At 41.5% G+C, this 21,844-nt stretch overlaps 2 protein-coding genes across 6 annotated transcripts in view; both read right to left on the bottom strand.

Moving 5' to 3' along the window:
• The window catches only part of LOC110534710 (ribosome biogenesis protein BMS1 homolog), a 32,524-nt gene extending 23,300 nt beyond the window's left edge, over nt 1-9,224 (bottom strand). Inside the window, 12 exon segments of the mRNA XM_036945726.1 lie at nt 110-211; nt 730-1,367; nt 1,715-1,860; nt 2,170-2,241; nt 2,243-2,367; nt 2,684-2,805; nt 3,180-3,322; nt 4,502-4,690; nt 5,015-5,094; nt 6,415-6,605; nt 6,951-7,142; nt 8,711-9,224. Of these exon segments, the coding sequence (XP_036801621.1) occupies nt 110-211; nt 730-1,367; nt 1,715-1,860; nt 2,170-2,241; nt 2,243-2,367; nt 2,684-2,805; nt 3,180-3,322; nt 4,502-4,690; nt 5,015-5,094; nt 6,415-6,605; nt 6,951-7,132 (1,990 nt within the window). The 5' untranslated portion in view covers nt 7,133-7,142; nt 8,711-9,224.
• Nucleotides 9,225-10,147: 923 nt separating this feature from the next.
• mxtx2 (mix-type homeobox gene 2) lies at nt 10,148-14,761 on the bottom strand. 5 transcript variants are annotated; one of them, XM_036945724.1, is made up of 4 exons: nt 12,180-12,314; nt 11,707-11,745; nt 11,364-11,539; nt 10,148-11,283 (listed from the first exon to the last, which is right to left on the bottom strand). In XM_036945724.1, exons 3-4 carry the CDS (start codon nt 11,517-11,519, stop codon nt 10,573-10,575), a joined length of 867 nt encoding a protein of 288 aa, XP_036801619.1. In that variant the 5' UTR covers nt 11,520-11,539; nt 11,707-11,745; nt 12,180-12,314; the 3' UTR covers nt 10,148-10,572. The 5 variants fall into 5 exon arrangements, with proteins under 5 accessions (XP_036801619.1, XP_036801620.1, XP_021414467.2 ...); XM_036945725.1 differs by having other exon boundaries at nt 11,627-11,731; nt 12,180-12,298; XM_021558792.2 differs by having other exon boundaries at nt 11,627-11,745; nt 12,180-12,200.
• Nucleotides 14,762-21,844: the final 7,083 nt, after the last annotated feature.

The raw sequence follows: 21,844 nt of genomic DNA, 5'->3' as shown, positions 1-21,844 counted from the left end.
GTGCCCAACAAACAAGACCGCCATGACATTAGGATGAAAGGGAAAATGGCAGTAAAATTAACAGCAAAAAATTATAATATTGTTACTGAAACCGGGGAGGAGACGTTACCTGTGCCGTACACCAGTTTACGCAGGTTGGGGGCGGCGCGCTGTTGCCGTAGAAACGCCTCTGACGCTTTCTGTTGCAGACCCTCCTTCCACCGCAGTGCCCCTGAGAAACATGAGGTGGGTTAGGGTCAAAGGTCAAATTAATTATTGATTCCAACTTCAGTTCTTGTTCCATTTGGCCACTTCCCCTCCCCATCAGTATTCACAAGGCGAAAGCAATATGGCAGACCGAAGCACGCATTCTGAATGCTAAATCGACCCTTAGCTCCTAGGCAGTCCTGTAAATTTAATATGATTGGATAGGTCATTAGATTATCCTATCACAAGGCAAGAAACCTATCCAGTCCAGTCAGATCTACAGGAGTGCCTAGAGAGTAAGGGCTAGGTTGGTTTTGAATTCAACAGACAACTGTTGGAGTAAGGTGCATCCATCACAATATTGCTTACACCAGTGTGTGCAGGTTTTTGTTCCAGCCTGCCACTAACACACCTGATTCAAGTACTCAACTTGGTATTAAACTCAGACCAGCATTATTGAACAAAATCTGTGGACCCTGAAGAGGTAGTATAGACAAGGGGGAGGGGTCACAATGGAAATACGCTGAATAGACTGAATATTACCTGCACTTTCATACCACAGCTCTCCTCCCTCCATCTCCTCATCTTCCTCTTCCATTTTGGAGGTGGCATTTGACTTCTTGCTTTCTTTGCCCGAGACATTGGTTTCACAGTCATCTTCTATTGAATCACTCGCATCTTCCTCCGAGCAATGACCCGAGTCTATTGGTTTGAGATCACCCTTTTCCACTGCACCGTCTTCTTCATCGTCTTCCCCCTCCGAATCACTTTCCTCTCCTTCACTCTCCCGCTCTCCCTTCCCCCCTTCTCCTTCCTCCTCCTCACTCATTTCCAGCTCATCCTCACTGTCTGCAAAGGCAGGTACCTCCACCACTGGCTCTTTCTCCACTTTCCTTTCCTCCATCTTCTGTCTCTTCACCGAAGGGATGGTCTTTATTCCTTGCTTCTCTTTTGGTTCAATTCTGTCCTTTGCCTCTTTCTTCATAACAGGTTCTTCTTCTTCCCCTTTGTTTTCCCCCTCATCCTCTTCTTCAGACTCTCCTTCCTCATCCCCCTCTTCGTCACTGCTACCCTCGCTGTCATCATCGTCATCATCTTCCTCTTCAGTGAAGACAGCCTTCCTCCTCTCTCGCTGTGTCTCAGGGTCCCAGACTCGGCTCTCCTGGGGTCCTGACGTCAGCCTGTAAGACAAGATGGAGACCAACACAAGTCAGAGGCAAAAATGTATATCATTTTCTTTATTCCTTTATTTAAGGGTCCACTTTTTATTTCATAAAAGAACAAAACGGCAGCCACTTGGTTTGCTATAAAGCTGAGGATTAGGACTAGAGAAATGTAGCGACTCTCAAAATTGCAAGGACTGACAGATTTTAGGGCTGCGACTCTTGACAATTAGTCTAACTAATTTCAACAATGAGGCTGTGTCTCAAATTATTCCTTAGTGGCTTTCAAAAGTAGCGCACAATCAATATATGGAATAGGGTATCATTTGAGATTTCCAAGATGTTGTTGCGCGAGCGTCACTCACCCGTTCTCCTCCTCCTCCACTTCCCCGGGGGTCAGGGCAGCCGCCCCTGTGAATAGTGAGACTTTGCTGGCGGCCATCTTGGCATCCAGGGTGGTGTGTGTACCGATGAGGGATTGGCCCAACTCTGTGGTGGGACGGACCTCCTCCTAGTGGACACGGGACAGAAATGACTGATTAAAGGAGCGTGTTACCAAAATTACATTACAAAAATTCTCTGGACATTATCTAGGTTCAGGGGAGAGGGAATTTTCAATGGCCCATGACACTTTTGGTTTAGTACACTCATTACAACAGTCTCAAGCCATTGTATATAACAGGAGTCAATTATATTCAGGAGGACTTCCATATCACATCTATCAACTATCTGACTTTGACCAATAAAAATACATTGTTTTTTTATTTTTTGTTAAATGTTTCAGTGTTTTACTGAACATGGCCCAGGGGTTGGAACTGACCTGTTCTTGATTGACGTGGCCGCCGGGCAGGTCGATGTACACTGCGTCCTTATTGTACACGACCCCCCCCCCCGACCCCTGCCATGGGAGCGTAGAGCAGCCGCTCCTTCTCGTTCAGCGCCCTCTTCTTCTGAGCTTCAGGCAGAGCGCAGGGGTCTGGCAGGAAGCTGATGTCTGCCACCGCATAGTCCCCCACACCTGCAGAGGGTGCCATCATGTGTTAGGCTTCAAACCAAATTGCCCAATGTTAAGACAATATAGCTTTCAGAATCGATGTTTTCAAAACCCCACTTTTGTACAACTGTGTAGGAGTGAAACATTTCCCGAACACACCACCGCAGTAACCACATGCTGTTTATTTGCTAAATACATAGGTGAATGTGAATAGTGCATCTCAATATGTGCTAGGTGTGAGAGTATTGATGCAGTATTAAATTAATCTCTTCTCTACAAGTTAGTGTTCCTCAAAAGGGCTCAGATTCTTATTTGCTCTTAACCCAATGAGCATACATACCAGGGATATGGACCTGGCCTTTATTCTTCAAGTATGTCCCTCTCAGGTAGCCATAGAGAGATACAGTACGATCACACTTGGGGTCCACCCTCACCATCTCAGGGTCCGTCAAATCCTCCATGCTGTGTAGATGGCGAGTGTGATCGAGGAACAGTGAAGGGGTACAGTTCAACAAGAACATTTGAAAACGGAAGCAGGGTGCTAGGATCCATCGCTCACAGGCACGCAAGTGTGCACAACACACACACAAACCATAAACATTACTTCTATTAGAAAACAGCTCTGTTACACACAACCATACATGGCACCATTCAACAGCAGCATAGCATTTACAAAACAATAATAGCAACATACAGTACACACCACTTGCCCAAAGCTCGGGTACTGCTTCTCCCTGGTAGTTAGTTGATTTGATCCATGTCACTTTCCCTACTCTGAATGAGTTCTGGCTACGTTCCATTACAAGCACATTGCTCTAAAAGGTCTGGACACTCACCGGTCGGCCACGACGTAGGGATGAGATTGCTGCCACACCAGCGGGCGGAACTTCATGACGGAGATGAAGCGGCCCAGGTTCTTGACCTCCTGGGTCTGGTACTCCCCGTACACCATACCGGAGAGGTAGAAGAGTTTGGCACCCTGTGGGAACAAAGAGGGGACGTGGAACACTGTTCAGGAAAGGGACTTGTGTTGGATTAGGTTCCGTACGTCTTGTTTATGAGATTGTTAGCCTTTAACACATAACACATTTACAAGCTCTGACAGAGAGTGTGCACTTTTTTAAACGTCTTATCAAGACAAGCCTAAGAAAATCACAAGTCAACTTGTCACTTCGATAGCACAAGAGAAAAAAGCTGAGTCGCAGGATGTATGATGGGGACGTGCAGGGTTGGCACAGACTGGCCAACGCCGCTAATTTAACTCCTAGGTTTATCTAGCACATCAGAAATATCTCAGCTCTTGCCAAGAAATTAAATATGAAATGTGCTAGCTATAGATTGTGTATATATATAGATTGTATATATTTAGTTACAGTATGGTGTTCAGTTGTTGTTTCTTTTGGTATTATCCATGCTCAGTACCGTTTGAATAGATTTGTGAAAACCAATAAAAAAAATACTTCACAAAAAAACCTGGTCAAACCAACTCCATCATCAAGTTTGCTGATGACACGACGGTGATAGGGCTGATCACCGACAATGACGAGAAAGCCTACAGATAGGTGGTTAGAGCCCTGGCAGAGTTGTGCCAGGACAATAACCTCTCAACCTCAGGAAAACCAAGGAGGTGATCGTAGACTACAGGACGGCTGTAGAGGTTTGGCTTGGCCCCTCAGATCCTCAGGGACCTTTACAGGTGCACCATTGAGAGCATTCTGTCTGGCTGCATCGCCGCCTGGTACGGCAACTACCCGGCCTGAACCACAAGGCTCTACAGAGGGTGGTGAAGACTGCCCAGTCATGCAGGCAGCAGGACATCTACACCAGGCGGTCACTGAGAAAGTTTGGAAGATCGCCAAGGATTCCAGCCACGGACTGCTCTCTCAGCTACCTTCCGGCAGGCAGTACCTGAGCATCAGGTCTCGGACGAACAGGTTCCGAGACAGCTTCTACCTCCAGTCCATAAGACTGTTGAGCAGCTAACCCTAAGCTGTCTACCTGCAGAGACCCATCTACCTGTACAGACCAGTCTACCTGTACTCACCTGCATTTTAAGAGACTATTTGCATGGACTCACTCACACTTACACACAATTGCTAATACAATTTATGGTGTGAAACCAAAGATAAAAAGTTTCTCATTCTAATTCGGGGCTGACCTGGTAGACCTCAGTCCAGAAGCGATGCTTGAGCCGCTTCTTGGTCTTGCGAAGGGCCTTGTTATTGCGGAACGAGTCCAGGTGGGTGAGCACGCCCATGATGCGCGGGAAGCCGTGCACCTGGCAGATGTTGAGGAACTCAAAGGTCTCCATCTCAAAGCCGAAGCTGGCGTTAATGAGCATCAGCACCTGGTGGACCACAGGGATGTCAGTCTTTAGCTCACTGATAGCCCCACGTCAAGTCTATTTTTATTGTCTGGTAAGGAAGCCTGGGTTCAATTCAATTGTCTCATATGTCCATCTCAAATGGCAACCTACTTGCTATATAATGACCTACTTTTGACCAGAGCCATATGGGTCCTGTGTACTATATAGTGAATAGGATGTCATTTGGGACTCACAAATAGTCACTGTACGTACTCCAATATCATAAGAAGTACAATTCGATCTAGTTATCGATCCCTTTGAAATTCTGACATTTTGGCTTCAACTACCATACACAAATTAACTTACCACGTCAGCAACCTTTGCCTAGTCAATCATTGTATTGATGTCATTGCTACACTCGATGAAGTTAAGACGCCTCTTCTTTCCTGAAAGGAAAATTAAGATAGGAGTGCGGCGGCATTAGCACACAAGGTAAACACAACACATTAAATGACAGCTCTGTGGTCACACAAGGTAAACACAACACATTAAATGACAGCTCTGTGGTCACACAAGGTAAACACAACACATTAAATGACAGCTCTGTGGTCACACAAGGTAAACACAACACATTAAATGACAGCTCTGTGGTCACACAAGGTAAACACAACACATTAAATGACAGCTCTGTGGTCACACAAGGTAAACACAACACATTAAATGACAGCTCTGTGGTCACACAAGGTAAACACAACACATTAAATGACAGCTCTGTGGTCACACAAGGTAAACACAACACAATAAATGACAGCTCTGTGGTCACACAAGGTAAACACAACACATTAAATGACAGCTCTGTGGTCACACAAGGTAAACACAACACATTAAATGACAGCTCTGTGGTCACACAAGGTAAACACAACACATTAAATGACAGCTCTGTGGTCACACAAGGTAAACACAACACATTAAATGACAGCTCTGTGGTCACACAAGGTAAACACAACACATTAAATGACAGCTCTGTGGTCACACAAGGTAACAACACAACACATTAAATGACAGCTTTGTGGTCACACAAGGTAAACACAACACATTAAATGACAGCTCTGTGGTCACACAAGGTAAACACAACACATTAAATGACAGCTCTGTGGTCACACAAGGTAACAACACAACACATTAAATGACAGCTCTGTGGTCACACAAGGTAAACACAACACAATAAATGACAGCTCTGTGGTCACACAAGGTAAACACAACACAATAAATGACAGCTCTGTGGTCACACAAGGTAAACACAACACATTAAATGACAGCTCTGTGGTCACACAAGGTAAACACAACACATTAAATTACAGCTCTGTGGTCACACAAGGTAAACACAACACATTAAATGACAGCTCTGTGGTCACACAAGGTAAACACAACACATTAAATGACAGCTCTGTGGTCACACAAGGTAAACACAACACATTAAATGACATCTCTGTGGTCACACAAGGTAAACACAACACATTAAATGACAGCTCTGTGGTCACACAAGGTAAACACAACACATTAAATGACAGCTCTGTGGTCACACAGGGTTGTATTCACTAGGAACTAAACGGAAGCAAATGTGACAAAACAGGGAGGGACTACCTTAACTTTTCCAAGAAGTGCTTGTTTCCATTTTCGGTTGCAAATTGCATTGCTATGGTGTGCACTAATGAATATGACTTAACTGATCGTAATACTGTAAGAAACATCCAAACTCAGCTCACCAGAGACGATGGTCACAGGCCCGCAGATGTCCCCTAGTTTCTGCCGTGTGAAGTTTTTGATCAGGCAGCGGATGAGGGTGCTCTTGCCCACCTTGGGGGGTCCTACCACCACCACCACTATCGGGAGAGGCTCTAAAGGGGTGCGGTCCACCAAGGGTATGTGATGCTTCTTGGCCTTTAGGTCCTGGGCTCTGGGAGAGGGGGAAAGAACAGTGTTTATAGTTTCCTACAATGTTTAACTGTGTCTGTCTGCACTTTTTGTGCTGCCTCCTCTACAATGCTTTCCTAAATCTCAATGTCTGTCCTTCTGTCTGAACCACTCAAGATACATGTTAACAGCATTCACTCCTATGGTTATTTCTATGAACTTGTAAACCACAGATTAGTGTTACAGTAACTAAAATGACAACAATATACTATGTAAACCTTGTGAAACAAAACAAAATAAATGCTAAAAACATAAACATGAAAGCTGATGGTGGGATGATTTTTTATGTAGTGTAGTATAGTGGGGCATGTATATGAATGCTGCTGACCTGTGGAAGGTTTTGGCCATGCGCATTGCTGACTGGACCACAAACGCTTTGGGGTTCCTCTTGCGCTCGTCATCTCCGGCAGGAGTTCCCAGCTGCTTCCTGCTCTTCTTCCTCTCCGCCTTGGGCCCGCTGTGCTTCTGCTGGTGCCGCTTCTGTTCCTTCTTTGGCTCCTTCCCCTCCATCTTCTCCTTTCTGAGAATCACACACAGGTCAGAAACTGAAGCTTGGAGAATCAAATGTAGCTTTGGCTTATGCACATCCCACTTAATTAGGTGCTTCATGTAACAATAATTTAGATAGTTCCAACTACCTCCCTGTATGTGAGTGAAATACCTACAGTATGTCAAGAAACTTGCCCATAATGGTTGTAGTGCATTTGCTAGTAACAACAGGGTCACTCAACTCATGGAAATCTGAAATAAGTATGAGTAAGAGGTGATGGCTTTGTCTGACAATGTAAAAGTAACTGCAGCAACTTGGTCTATGCTACACATTGTACAAGCATTTTACACAGCTCACAACATAGCTAGTAGGACCGGGACGATACCAATATAGCGATGCTCAGTATCATAGCAAGGAAACAAAAGGCAGATTTAACATATTTCAGAAAACAGTCCTAATGTGGGAAACAAACATGTTGTCATCCAGAGTCATGTTTATGTATTTTCCAAGCTATAGCACACTATTTTACATACAGCAAATGTTTAAAGGAACAAAGAGTTACCAGCTTCGAGTTTCATTTTTGCCATGGAAAAAATATTGAGATACTGGTATCGTCCTGGCCCTAATAGCTAGTGGGTGTTTTGGGAGCACCACTACCTACAATCAACTACATGTAACAACATGATCATAAATTGTTTGCCTCATTTAACGACCATTAAGTCAGTCGTCTTCGTGTTACGACATTTACTCAAGTGTTGAGTCTCTTTTTGTACTTCCTAAAGATAACCTGACTGTTAATACACTAACTGCATGTCCAGCTAGCTACCATGCAAACAGATTTAGCTTGGAACTCATTTCAACCTAAGCTACAGTTTGCACGCCAGATAACGTGATATAACTTAACAATGCGTTTCCATTACTGGGCATAACATGCTGACCAACCGTGCGTCCGTCTTCCATTGCGGGCAAGTTGATTTTGTTCATCCACGCCAGACGCAATCAGGACACACAGGTTGAAATATCAAAACACATTGAACCAATTATATTATATAATTTGGGGACAGATCAAAAAACATTAAACAATTATGTCAATTTAGCTAGCTAGCTTACTGTTGCAAGCTACCTTGTCTTGGGATATCAACATTGGGTTGTTATTTTAACTGAAATGAACAATGTCCTCTACTCCGACAATTAATCCACAGATAAAACGGTGAGCCAAATTAGTTTCTCGTCATCTCTCCTCCTTTCTTCATGATTATTTTTCTTCTTTGGACTTGAGGTTGGCAAACAACTTTACAGAGCATTACCACAAAGATGAACCGAGTGTGGACCACACCAGTTCATCTTTCAATCACCCACGTGGGTATATGCTCCTAAAAACCAATGAAGAGACGGGAGAGGCAAGACTTGGAGCGCGTTAGGCATCACAAATAGAACCAAGTTCAATTTTAGCGCCTTGCCACGCAGACACCCGAGCAGTGTGGGTGCAATGATTGAATAACATTTATGTTATTTATGTACATTTATTTTGAAACGCACGGGAGCGGTGGTCAGCATGTTACTCCAGACAAAACGTCGCCATAGATTTTTCAACTTACCTGTCCTTGACAATACTTTCTTTGTTCTCGTTTCAGTGAAAAAAGTATCTTAAAAATGTCTGTGTCTGGTTACAGATGGTTCTCCAAAAAAACAGAATATTCAGAAAGATATTACATCCATGTTTTATATCAAGTGAGAAATGCATCTTGCATGTGTGTACATCTTTGTTTTGGCCGCAATGTGTGATGCGCTGCCAACTACCTCTACAAGTGGCCAAGGCGAATAGAAATAACTAGCTCCTGCAAAGATGTTGGGAAATGCAAGATGTCTGGCAGCTAAAATGGCGAAGGAACACCTCACTCGGTGCAAAATGTTTAAATTAACCTATGCATTCTTTGTTGTTGCGTGCCTTTGCTTGCTGAAATCCATACATTTTAATAAAACGTTAATCAAATACAACCACGGACTGTGAAATACTAAGAAAGGCACGCAACTTAGGTACACAGGATTAAGAATGTAAATTTGTTTTAAGTATTGACGCATAGCGACTCAAATGAGTTGGAGGTTCATTTCAAAAACTCCTGCCTGCTGTAAACTCTAGCCCAACTGGCTGGCAGATGGCGCTATTGTTCCTTTTACGTTGTTTTTGTCAACTGCGTCCAACTGGAATCTATGCAACTGGCTTAGCCAGCAGATTTCGACTATTACACTTGTTTACACTGAGTTGCACTGGAGTCGGAAACCCATCTGTTAGATTTAGACACTGCAGAGCCGGCGAGAGATGGGTTGGAAAACATACCTCAAAGGGATGGGAAATGCCACTACCCAGGCTTCCATCCAACCTTTTATGCACGTAAAGTACTTTTTTTTTTAAAGTCACGATATGCCTGATGGAAACAGCAAATTTGTCAGTAAACTTAGCAAATGTCAACAAAACACTACACTTTTCCAAATCAGGAAGTAGCATTAGTGACTAGCATGGTGGTGTATTTTTTTATACAGTACGCCAATTTTACCTATTTTTTTACGGCTCGCCATTAAAGCTACGTAAGAAGGAAATCGACGCCCTTGCAGCCTGAATGGAGGATGTTTTATGTACGAGCCGGTCACCGGGGGACATGACAAGTGTAAAGCCTACTGCATAGATTACAGTTGGATGCAATTGAAAAACAACCTAAAGGGAATATTAGCGCCATCTGCCGGCAGGTGGGCTACTCTCTACTCTGAAGGAGTTGAGGCAAAGCTGGTGAATAAATGATGTTTTACTCAGGTAGTTCACCATTGAAAAAAATGGGCACAGTTCCAGTCTACTTAAGGGATGGCTCACCCATGGATACCTATCTCATCATGGATAATGACAAAGGAAGAGTGATTTAAAAGCATTCTCCTAAATTAGATGGGAGTCACATGCTACTTACCGGACACGTGACTCAAATTACTGCGGGTATGGTAGTCCTATTTCATTGTCAATTATGAGAGAATAAAATATCAAGCAGTTCACAAAGTAGGTGTTTATTTGGAATAAATAGTGATACATTGACAATTTATTTTACATAATGTATTATTCTACTCATATTATACACCCTTTATAGCCAGTAAATATGTGTTTTTCTTAACTGACTCACCTGGTAAAATACATGTTTTAAAAATAAATAAATTAACCCTATATTATAGTAGTAACGTACCTCCCTACATAACGCAGCAGCTATGTTCATTCATGCAACAGTCCTATTGTACATGGCTAATACATTCAGGTATGCCTTAATGTTGCCGAACTCATTCTGGGATTGATTATAAATCCATCGACATAATTAAAATGTTCATTATTTGTTTCATTGAGACCATCCCGGAACAGCACTACTTCTCACAAGAGCTAGACCTATTCAAACCTGGAGTGTTGGCAACCCTTGCCATTGAAGATCTAGAATATGGTAGGGGTGTTTACTGGTCCTGCCACTGGGAAAGACAGTTCATGTAGTGGGGCTTCTTGCATAGCATCAAAGTACCCAGAAGGACTTGAGTACTCATCGGAGACTTCCCTGTACAGGAAACCCTGGTCTATGGGATAGGGGTTCTCAAGTCCTATGTCCCAGCAGGCTGAGTCCGGTGTGGCAGGGCAACTGGAGAACGGGTCGAAGGTGCTGCTGGCACGAACGGACTGGAGTCCGCCGTGGGCGTACTGGGGATGAAGAAGTCCAGACGGAGGTGAGTAGTGGAAGTCCTGGCCCTCCCCCTGGGAGCAGAACGGGAACTCTTGGGCAACGTTGCACCATTGAGCTTCTGGCAAAGCACCTGGAGAGATAGTGTCCAGGAACCTGTCATGTCTCACTCCCACACTGAATGAGGGACTGCTGTATCCAGCATCCCCTGGAGAGAGCGGGAAGGTGGGGGGACAAGATGAGGGACCGTAGAAGCAGTCCTCCTCGTGCATCTGGCTGTGGCTCAGCGGCTGGTAATAAGAGACTTCCTCTATGTCGACCTGGTGGGTCACATCTTTGATCCCATGGAGGAGTTTTGAGAAAGACTGTGTAGGTAGAAAAGGACTGGGGATAGGGTGAGCTGACTCTGGCTGAGGGGAGACTTTGTGGTCCCTGTGCTTCATTGTTCTGGCTCTCCTGTTCTGAAACCACACCTGCAACAGATAGGGATAGCTAGATGAGAATGTGCTTTTTACAACGTAATTGAATGGGAAAGGTGTGTGCAACCGCTTACCTGAATGCGGGATTCTGTTAGGCCAGTGGCTTGGGATAGGCACTCCCTCACGGCAATGCTTGGGTAGGGATCAACATCAAAATCCACCCGCAGAAGCTTCAGGTGTTCTTTGGTGAAGATAGTTCTCTTCCTGCGCCCCATGGTCCTAGCACCCATCTGTGCGGCATTGTCTTGACCTGCAGAACAGTACCAATGTTACTCACATTGATTTAGATATTGTATTTTGAATAATAGAACAAAACGGCCACTACAGCTCTAAATACCTCTGGCATCCCAATGATTACATCAAGGTGGGAGCCAATGGAAATGGGACAAAGAGAAGTGTATCAGGGAGGGAAATTACCTCTTCCTCACTGCCCAATCTCCTACTGGTATAGACACACTTCAAATCAAACATGTCAAGACAGTTAATACAGTAAATACATACAATTCACTGAGGACAGTTCACATGTTAAGTCTGTAATACTACGAATAAACACTTGGATAGTCTGAATACTATGTCATACTATCATCAAATTATCTGTTGATAAGCAACTGCTTGCTAAGGTTACGATTAATATAGGATAAGGGTTAAGGTTAGTGCTAGAGTTAGTAGAAATGTTACTGATAGGCTGTAGATGGATTGTAGAGCATCTACAGATGGACTAGTCAAATAAAGTCTTCCCAAGGACATAAATGCACGCAACAAGGCAAACCTGATTGTAACTAGACTATAAAAACTATATTAAAGAATGTAAGTAAAAACAGCACAACTGTGATCTTAAAATTATAAAGGCTAAATCCAGAAGCCCAAAATCCATAGATTTTTATCCTCACCAAAGCTGCAGTCCATCGAAATTTCTCTGTTGTTTAGCTCTGTGTCAGTTGTTCTCTAGTCTTGGTCTAGTCCTCAGTCTCTGTGACTGAATAACTTGTGGCTCTAAGATATGTTTCTTGCTATAGATCTCTGACACTGGAGATCAGCAGTGCCGTTTTTATACCAAACTCTAAAGAGAAAGTTGGAATAGTGGGGTGTGGTGTTCCCTTGGAAGACAAGACATTTTCATCTCAAGGAGGTCATTTGCAACACACTTCCCCCCTCCCCTGTCCTAATCACCTTAACCATGTGACACACATACAAAATTAACACTTACCCCACCCTCTCCTCAACACAATCATTACATCATTAATGTTTGTTTTTTATTTCAGGTACTGCCCATACGTTTACAGCTCATTGACTTTATGAAAGAGACAATAAAACAGATTAAAACAGCTAACAGGTGTGAATGGTGCCTTCTTGTTTCAAGGCAATGTAATCTTGATTTGATCATTTTGTGTGTAGCGCATGTACAGTATGCAAAGTATGGTTTGAAATATATTTGATTGAAAACAAATTAAAATAAATTGTGTAAAATAAAATAACCTCACCCACCGGGTGAAACAGTCATCAACGCCCAATCATGTCTGACATCGCTCTACCACCACCACCTGGTGAGGACGAACACCCTTGGCTGTATCTACAATAAATGTTGTTTTATTTTCTCAAAATAAAGGATTTATCCTACCGGATAAAATGTCTGTTATGTTTAACAAAAGTTCAGGAAATACTAGCGTTCAAGAACTCGCCGTCGAACCTAAAAAACACATTGAGGTAAGCTAGAATAACGTTAGCATGCTAATTAGCATGATAGCTAACCCACATTTGCCAATACAACAAGCAGTGTTAGTTGATGCTAACTAATCCTATGCCTAAATAGATCACTAGCTAGATCACTAACTACCTACTTTAGCTGGCTAAAATGTGACCAGATTCGAAAGCTTTCTAGCTAAAGCAATCTAACTAAACTGACGAGCTAACGTGTTAGCAAGCTAGTTAACTCTTACGGGGTCAAGTTGATAGGTATTCGACTAGCCGGACTGTTCTCCGGACTCCACGTGTAAGGATTTGTACAATGCACAAACAAGGCTATTGAACTTGACATTTGTGTCCGTCTTTATTCCTTTATCCAACATATCATACAGAAACATGGTATCAGAAGTGGCTCGGAAAACACACGTTTGTTATTTTTGTAACTAAGTACAGTATAGGCGCAGTTACGTTCCATTTGCGAACACACGCCGTTTCCTACTCACAACACTGATCAACTCGTTGTTAGCTGGCTTGCTAGCATCACTACCTACCTCGATGACTGAAGGAAAAGTGTGAGGTTCTGTGTTATACACTATAGCCCTTACCATATCATATGTGATGGAATATTATTTGCTGTTGGCTTGTGTGGGTATATGTGTTATGCAACATAGCTGACTTGAGACATTGTTAACAGTTTCAGGGCCACGGGCCTTTCTCGTGATGGAAAAATACAGAATAACATGAAGACAGGAACTGTGCAATGAGTTGTGGGGGCACATTCAGAACGTAGTGTTGCGAGAACAAACGGTATTTTGTTAGATAACAGGAGCCAGGTGTGAGAACTGTATTGAGTGTGTGAGCTCATAGATATTCTACACAACTACAAGGGCTGGGACCAGCTCTTGCACCAACAATCAACGATGGGCTGGGTGAGTTTAAACCACGCCCAGTCTCTACTCTGACAGGCCGGCTCGGAAGCAGGAACTACTTCTGTCATCAGAAGAGTATATTATAATATCTTTGTCAAGAACAAGTCAGTTCTCTGTTTGCCCTGCGAGGTGGGACAGAGAGCCCGTATATACGAAAATTGCATTTACCACTTATTGCCTAGCTAATAAAAAGTACATAGTATACAATCAGTGACTCATTGTCATATTTATCCTGATACCAGATTCGATTGACGCAACCCTTAACAAAATAAATCTCCTATTCCATTGCTATGGCAGCGAACATTCCACCACCAAATCCCATGGTTCTTACAGGGGACTGGAATACTAATTGGAACAACTTCAGGGATGAATTCGAGGACTATGCGCTGGCGACCAGTCTACATGAGAAACCCAACGAGGTACAAGCTGCAACTATACATCAAGGACCACCTGGAAGAACCCTTTCTGCAGCTGGGTTATGGCACCAGTTCATCAGATGAGGATGACTTCTCTGCCATGCAAACATCTCAAGCATAAGAAAGCTCCAAACAGCTGGACAAATACCTGGCCTGTTCAGCTGATCATATGGAGTTGCTCATGTCCTTCCCGGCAGTCTGTAAGCTGTCTCTGAGGTTAAACGCATCCTTACCTGTATCAGCTGCCTGTGAAAGGCTGTTCAGCATTGCAGGACTTGTTTTCAGCCCCAGGAGAGCAAGGCTGGATTCTAGAAAACAATATTTTATTGAAGATGAACTGTAAATTCTTCAACTTAATGTAATGACAGCTTAACACTAGCAAGCCCGAGGACACGGATGCTGTTACGGATACCATTATCCTGTGTGTGTGTGTATCCTGTGTGTTTCTTTTCTCTCTGTCTTCCCTCACAGGTGAACATCATCACTCCCCAATCAGTCAACAATCAACCCATCAATCAGAAGACACACCTCCTCCTGTTTCCTACCCTATCACAGTTCCTTCCCCATGGTTTAAAAACCCCATCATTTGTTTGCTCAGTAGCTCAATCTCTTTGTAATGCCATGTTGATAGATCTCTGTTCTTCATAGATTTCAGTAGCTCAATCTCTTTGTTAAATGCCATGTTTGTAGATCTCTGTTCTTCGCTCGCTCTCTGTGTATTAATTAACCTTTCCTTTTGTTGGAGCACCTCCAAATCACTTTGTCATCTCCTGTGAGTATTGTTTTGGTTATGGTGTTTGTTGCTGGTGGGAAAAGGGGGAAACCAAGACAAGTCGCCCATGGGCATACACTACCCGTAGGTAAACTTTGTTAAACACACTAGTTAGAACTGGGCGGACCACCCACTGTATTTTTGGTTAGTTAGTTAGCTGTTATTAAAGTAGGCTAGTCTAACTTAGGGGTGTTTTTGTATATTTATTGTTTCTTTCCTTGGGTCCAGCTCAGCCCCTTTTTCCTGCTCCCCCCATTACCGTGTGTTTATAAATAAACCCTGAGTTTGACGGTATTATTTCGGTTGTCGTGGTTATTTCGTTCACATTCACTTTGTTACAATTATAATTTACATGAGTTATGTTACGGGTCTCACTACCATCCCCCCTAGACTGTCGGGCCAAAAGGGATTCGTAACAGATGCCTTATATGTGTTTTGTTAAATTGTTTAAAATTCACAAGTTATAGGTGTCCTTGTTACAAAGGCATGACCTGACACACTGATTTCTAATACAGTTCCATCAGTGGTGATGTCCTCATATCCCCACAGTGAGGTTGTATGTACTTTGAATGAGCTAAACATTTTATTTTTATGTATAAGGTTCTATTATATGATGTTTTTTTCTAAAGCAAAGTGTCAGTGATTGTAAGTTCTTACATGCACTGGCTATATTCCTTCATTATTAAGGCATAATTCTATTTTGTCTGTAAGAGATGTATTTTGAAGTGTTTCCTATTTGAGAATCCACTTTTATTTATTTATCTGAGCTCTTCTTGCATCCGTAAGTAAGACTGTTACCTTTAGAAAAGCTCAAACTGAGTAAAATGTCTGTCTTTTTTGCTTTTTGTGTTTACGGCTCTAACGTTTCATACTTTTGATACTTAAGTACATCCACTGCTTAATATAAGGAATTTGTATAACATTTTTACTTTTACAAACGTATGATGACTGAGTACGTTTTACTCCACTGTACTTAATTAAGTACATTTAATGTAGCAAAATTTGAAATTGTGTTTTTTAAATTATTTTTTACAACATTGGTTAAAAGTAGCGCTACAAAATGGTATATCATACACTACATTTGAGGAACAATGGGTAAGTGATTCTGCTTTGAAAGTTGATCAACTTGCAAACTCACTTTTGAGAAATTGGCCTTTGAATATTTTGGTATCTAGTGAAGAGCTCTTCTTTGTCTACACCCATTCAGCATCGTTCACACCCATCTAGTTTCGCTGTCGGAGCACACACTTGACGCTCTGGCGATGATTTGTTTACCTATGGATAACATGAAAACAGCCTTACCGGCTCTGCTCACCTCACTTGTATATAGAATTCATTAGATTAAAGTTGAACAAGATTCCAAAATGATATGAACTTGTAAACCTTTTTGATATATTTCCAGTAGCCAGATGACATCAATTGAAGATAGTTACCACCTCACAAGAGTTGCAATGCGAGCTGGATTTCAACCATATTGATGAGAGACCCTATCAATCACATTTGAATGGCCGCTATTATCGATCACATGTTGCATTGTGTGTGTGCCAGAAACGGGGCCATTTGAGGTGTTATATAGCCTAGTAGTGTATTCTTTATGTTTTGGAAGTGCCCTTAATACTTAAACCATTAAACACACCTATAATATCACTAGGTATTACTAGGTACTTATCGCAGTGGTAGGTTCTTCCTTCTCCTGCTACAACAAAAGCGGTACCTGCTGCGAATCGCCCCTGTAGGTAGCGACAAACCTACCAAATCTATCTACCAACAACATGACTTTGAGCCAATCAATGGATGAGCCAGTCACATTTCATATGCAATGTAGGCTGTGGGATGGTAGCTTTTTGCCAGTTGTGTAAAGTATTTAAGTAAAAATATTTGAAAATACTACTTAAGTATTTTTTTTGCTATGTGTACTATACTATTTATATTTTTGACAACTTTTACTTCACTACATTCCTAAAGACAATGTACTTTCTACTCCATACATTTTCCCTGACATCCAAAAGAACTCCTTATATTTTAAATCCTTAACAGGACACCTGTCCTGAGAGAACATTCCTGATCATCCCTACTGCCTCTGAATAGGTGGACTCACTCAACACATGCATTGCTTGTAAATGATGTCTGAGTGTTGGAGCGTGCCCCATAGCGATCCGTAAATGTAAACAAAAAAGAAATGGTGCTGTTTGTTTTGCTGAATGTAAGGAATTTTAAATTATTTTTTACTTTTGATACTTAATTATATTTTAGCAATCACATTTGCGTTTGATACTTAAGTATATTTAAAACCAAATACTTTTAGACATTTACTCAAGTATTTTACTGGGTGAATTTCACTTTTACTTGAGTCATTTTCTATTAAGGTATCTTTGCTTTTACTCAAGTATGACAATTGAGTACTTTTACCACCACTGCTTTTTGCCTCATGACCTTTACATTGTTTGGTATTCTATTAAAAAAAGGACATGTTTGGCTCTCAGAAAAAGCCATAGCTCTGTGAATGGGCAAGATTGAGCTAGCATAATGGTGAACACTTAAACATAATTTTAACTTCTCTATCAAACATATTTTAACATTTTTAAATGTTAATTTTATCTATACTTTAGCCAAGCATGGTGGAAATGTATAAGTGGGACATACAAACAACATGAAACATGGACAAATAGATAAAACTGAGTGTTTGTATTTATTTAGCTTTGCACCATTGTTTTCACACCAAATAAATGATGACACTTCCTGAATGTGGTGTCATTTTAGGAAGGGGTTGTTTTCTTAAATGGAGAACAACAAACTAACAGGGTGGGAAGTGATATCAGGGACACAGAATCATAAATCAAATAAGAATAATAAATACAATAATGAAAAAACTTTATTGAAATTTAACTAGGATTGTAAATATTTCATAATTCTATGTATTATATTTCTTGTGGAAGTTGACACAGACACAATACACATAACACTCCCACTATGGACATTCCTACCCACCCCCTCAACAATCTGTACTCTGCCTCCATCCCAAAGGACATTTATTCATTCACCACTGCCACAGTTGTTATGTATATATATAGTGTTATTTCTATTGCTGTTTTTTTATTACAATTTTCATTATTTTAGTCCACATAGAGATCGAAACCTAAGATTGTCACTGTACCCTACAATCACACCTGCAACCATGTGACTATTAAACACTCTGAAACTGAATCTGAACTAAATACTTCCTCCAAGCTAGCAAACCACTATGGCTAGTATTGACATTATAATTACATCACTATTACTTAGCTGGTTTCCATGAAACAGCTGCCTGTGTTAGATGCCGAGTTAGTGGTGTCCTTTATGTTGTGATAGCTAGCGAATATGCTAACGTTAGCTAGCTAGCTAGCTAAACATTCAGCTATGGACTGGCAGTATGGGATTATGGAGATTTAATTAAATTATTTCTTCATCATCTTGCTAGGTAGTTATCTAGCTGTGGCCATCTGGCTAGTATAAACAAGGCTTTCTACAAAATAGCAACATTAGCTCAATCTAAACCATAAGCAACACACACAGACATGCATTGCCATACAATGCTACTGCCACCTTCTGGTTTGGAGTATTTTAACAAGGTGGCTGACGAATTCAAGGTCGTTGCTGTGTGAACACAGAAGCTATTGACTGCTGACACTGTTCAGAGGTGCTAAGAACTGTTGGCAGGCAAACGTTTGACAATCCTACCAGTGTGTCTGAGCTATAAGTGTCACATTATCACAGAGTCACGTGGACTATTTCACAAGCTTAGAAGATTAGTGCATTTAATTTAAGTGATGTTTTGTCAGTCATTCGCACGACATTAGCATGACAAGCAGGTTGATTCACCTCATCGGTAGGTCACATGACTTTTGTTTTTATTCATTTTGATCTTATTACAAAACTCGTTCAAGTTATAAACATGTTAAATTAAACCCCCAAAGAGGCATAATAGTGTTCACAAGATAAGACAAGATACAACACCGGTAAGGAATATGTAAAAGAGGGCCAAGATACATTACATAAGACATGGGTAAAAAGGAATAATTAAATACATAAACCTAATTTAGTTGAACTTAATTGCTTATTTTGAAGGACATTTTTATTAAGTTGAGCCAACTCTTGAATTTTTAAATTTATTTCAGAAAAAGGTGGGTTTGGAAAAGTTTGCATTAATATTATATAATATAAAATGTTACACTTACAGTAATAAATATTGACCAAGCAGTATAAACAACTTTGCAATTAAATGCTTGTAACGTAGATGCAGGGAGTCAGAAAGCAAGTGCAGTTAGGGAGTTTAATGACTAAGACCATGGCACAGTACAAAACAAGAGATGCGTCTAACATCGAAAAATAAACAATATTGCCTGGTGGGTGATAACAATGGAATACAAGATAAATAGGAAATAATCAAGGAAGTGATGAAGTCCAGGTGTGCCTAATGATGAGGCGCAGCTGTGCGTAATGAAGGTTGACAGGTGTGCATATAGATGGGTTACCAGGACCAGTGAAGACGTGACAATTCTAAACAAAATGAATGATGTCTTAATCAAAACAAATGGATTATCTCCTGTGATTGGTGTATGATGATTCCACATGGTTTTCCTTCTGCATTTATTACATCACAACAATGCAGCACAATATTGCCATTCACCTATGAACCAACATCTCCCAGCTTCCTCCCTCTGTCTTGGTTCGACGTCATTATGACATCATTTCAACCAGTTTTGCCCACTGGGTAAGGAGTCATGGGTCTATTCAGTGAGGTGAAATCTTTTGAACGTTTCAGGTAGAACGGTAATGGATAGAGCTAACATGATTCCCTATTCTACCTGAAAGATAATCATGTATCTCCACACAAAATATTTGAATCTGACAATCTGTAACATTGCTCTCTCCTGAATACACCCCTTAGTTCTCAACAATATGAGCCCTACTCTTCTGCCATCACTAGACATCAGACAAATGTATATATGTGCATGTATGTCTGTGTACGTTTTTGCATACGTGTAGTGTAGGCCTACTAGTTCTTAATTAGCCTATATAGGACCACTTTGAAAGGCACTGATACCCACCCTTGACAGTACACTCCCAAGAAGATAAACATGGAAATTACTGTAATCTGGCCCTATAACTACAGATATAAGGTCATAGCTGGCTGTCTCTTTCTCTCTGTAGGCATCATCTCTTGCCAGGAGTCTGAGTCTTTGCTGATGAATGCTTTAGAGAGATGCTTCCTGGTTCGAACCAGGGAGCAGATCTGGGGTTACACCATAGAGCTAGATAGAAGACTCATCTTTGCATACCTGCTATTATAGCGTATGCAACAGCATGGGCAGCGCCATTGACATCTCAATTTTAAAGTAATCAATTTTCTTCTTATTTGTGTTTAAATAAAGTGTAAAGCTAATATTGCTGATTTAGTCCTGAAACCAAATATTGTGTGTCATTAATTTATTGTGGCCACTAGAGGGTGGTTTTATAGTTTAAAGCCATTTACAGACCATAGCACCCAATTTAAATTGGAAGTCATTGGCTGATTGCTCCCAACCCGAAGGAACCCCCAGCCAGTTGACTACTTTAAAATGGTGGACGCCCTCAATGGCAATGTACATGCGAAAACAAGCTATAAGTGAGGGCTCCCAAGTGGCGCAGTGGTCTAAGGCACTGCATCTCAGTGCAAGAGGCATCACTACATCACTCCCTGATTCAAATCCAGGCTGTATCACATCTGGCTGTGATTGGGAGTCCCATAGGGCACCACATAATTGTCCCAGTGTCATCCAGCTTTGGCTGTGGTAGGCTGTCATTGTAAATAATAATTTGTTCTTAATTGACTTGCCTGGTTAAATAAAACGCTAAATAAATATCTATGTTGAGTCCTCTATCAATCTCTATGGGTTACACCCTGAGCAACTGCACCACCTGTGGCTTCAAACACTTCCTGGTGGATGTCTCTGGAGAAAGCTTGATCAGAACATGTTTTTTTCACTCTGGCCAACCTCATTTAAATCCACAAGGTCTTTATTTTTAGTCTGTCTTTCTTTTCTTGTCGTTTTCTTGGTCTCTGTCTATCGGTCTGTCATGTCTGCCTGTCTGGGCTTGATTTAGCTCTCACTTGTCTATGCGCATTTGCTGTGTCTGCGCTAAATTAATCTGTGTAAATCGTATTTCTGTCTCAATATCCAATATCTATTCTTCACTGCTGTGTTATTTTCCCTAGGATGAGGTCATCACTACATCGGGAGGAGAGCTCCTGCAGGAGTCACGTTGACCAACAAACTGTTCCACTAACTACAGGGGTCTATTTCAGTAATACCCCCTCCACCCCTCCTGATAAACATACCTATCCATACCTATCCACCCAGTGAAAGCAAATTTAAATTCTAGTTCCAAAATGGAAAACTTTCTCATTGAAAAGGAATGACACTTTTCATTCTTACATTTCAATTTATCTCCTGACTTGATGGAATTGAAATTTAATTTCAGACCCTGGAAATAGAGCACTGTCACACAAAAACAATGGAGTGAATTTATGGCCCTATTCAGCTATTCAGTCAAAACATTGACATGGTAAAAAAAATCTGTAAATTACAAACAACATTGCTGTGTGGCCAGACTGTAGAATTCTATAAGATATTTCATTTATGCTGAGGATAATAGCGCCGAGACAGGATTGTGTCAAGTCACAGATCTGGGGAAGGTTACCAAAAAAAATGTCTGCCACCATCCGTTCAATAGGA

Source organism: Oncorhynchus mykiss, chromosome 2, assembly GCF_013265735.2.
Source record: "Oncorhynchus mykiss isolate Arlee chromosome 2, USDA_OmykA_1.1, whole genome shotgun sequence".
Taxonomy (NCBI): domain Eukaryota; kingdom Metazoa; phylum Chordata; class Actinopteri; order Salmoniformes; family Salmonidae; genus Oncorhynchus; species Oncorhynchus mykiss.
Note: the sequence above shows the minus strand (reverse complement) of the source record. Positions and strands in the feature narration are given on the sequence as shown.

What these genes read in the sequence shown, in the direction of transcription:
- mxtx2 (XM_036945721.1), bottom strand. Translation starts at nt 14,584, where the DNA reads ATGCTGAACAGCCTTTCACAGGCAGCTGATACAG. An exon ending in TTCACAGGCAGCTGATACAG is followed by an intron (nt 11,540 to 14,550) that starts GTAAGGATGCGT and finishes ACTGTTCTGCAG; the next exon opens with GTCAAGACAATGCCGCACAG. An exon ending in TAACAGAATCCCGCATTCAG is followed by an intron (nt 11,284 to 11,363) that starts GTAAGCGGTTGC and finishes TATCTGTTGCAG; the next exon opens with GTGTGGTTTCAGAACAGGAG.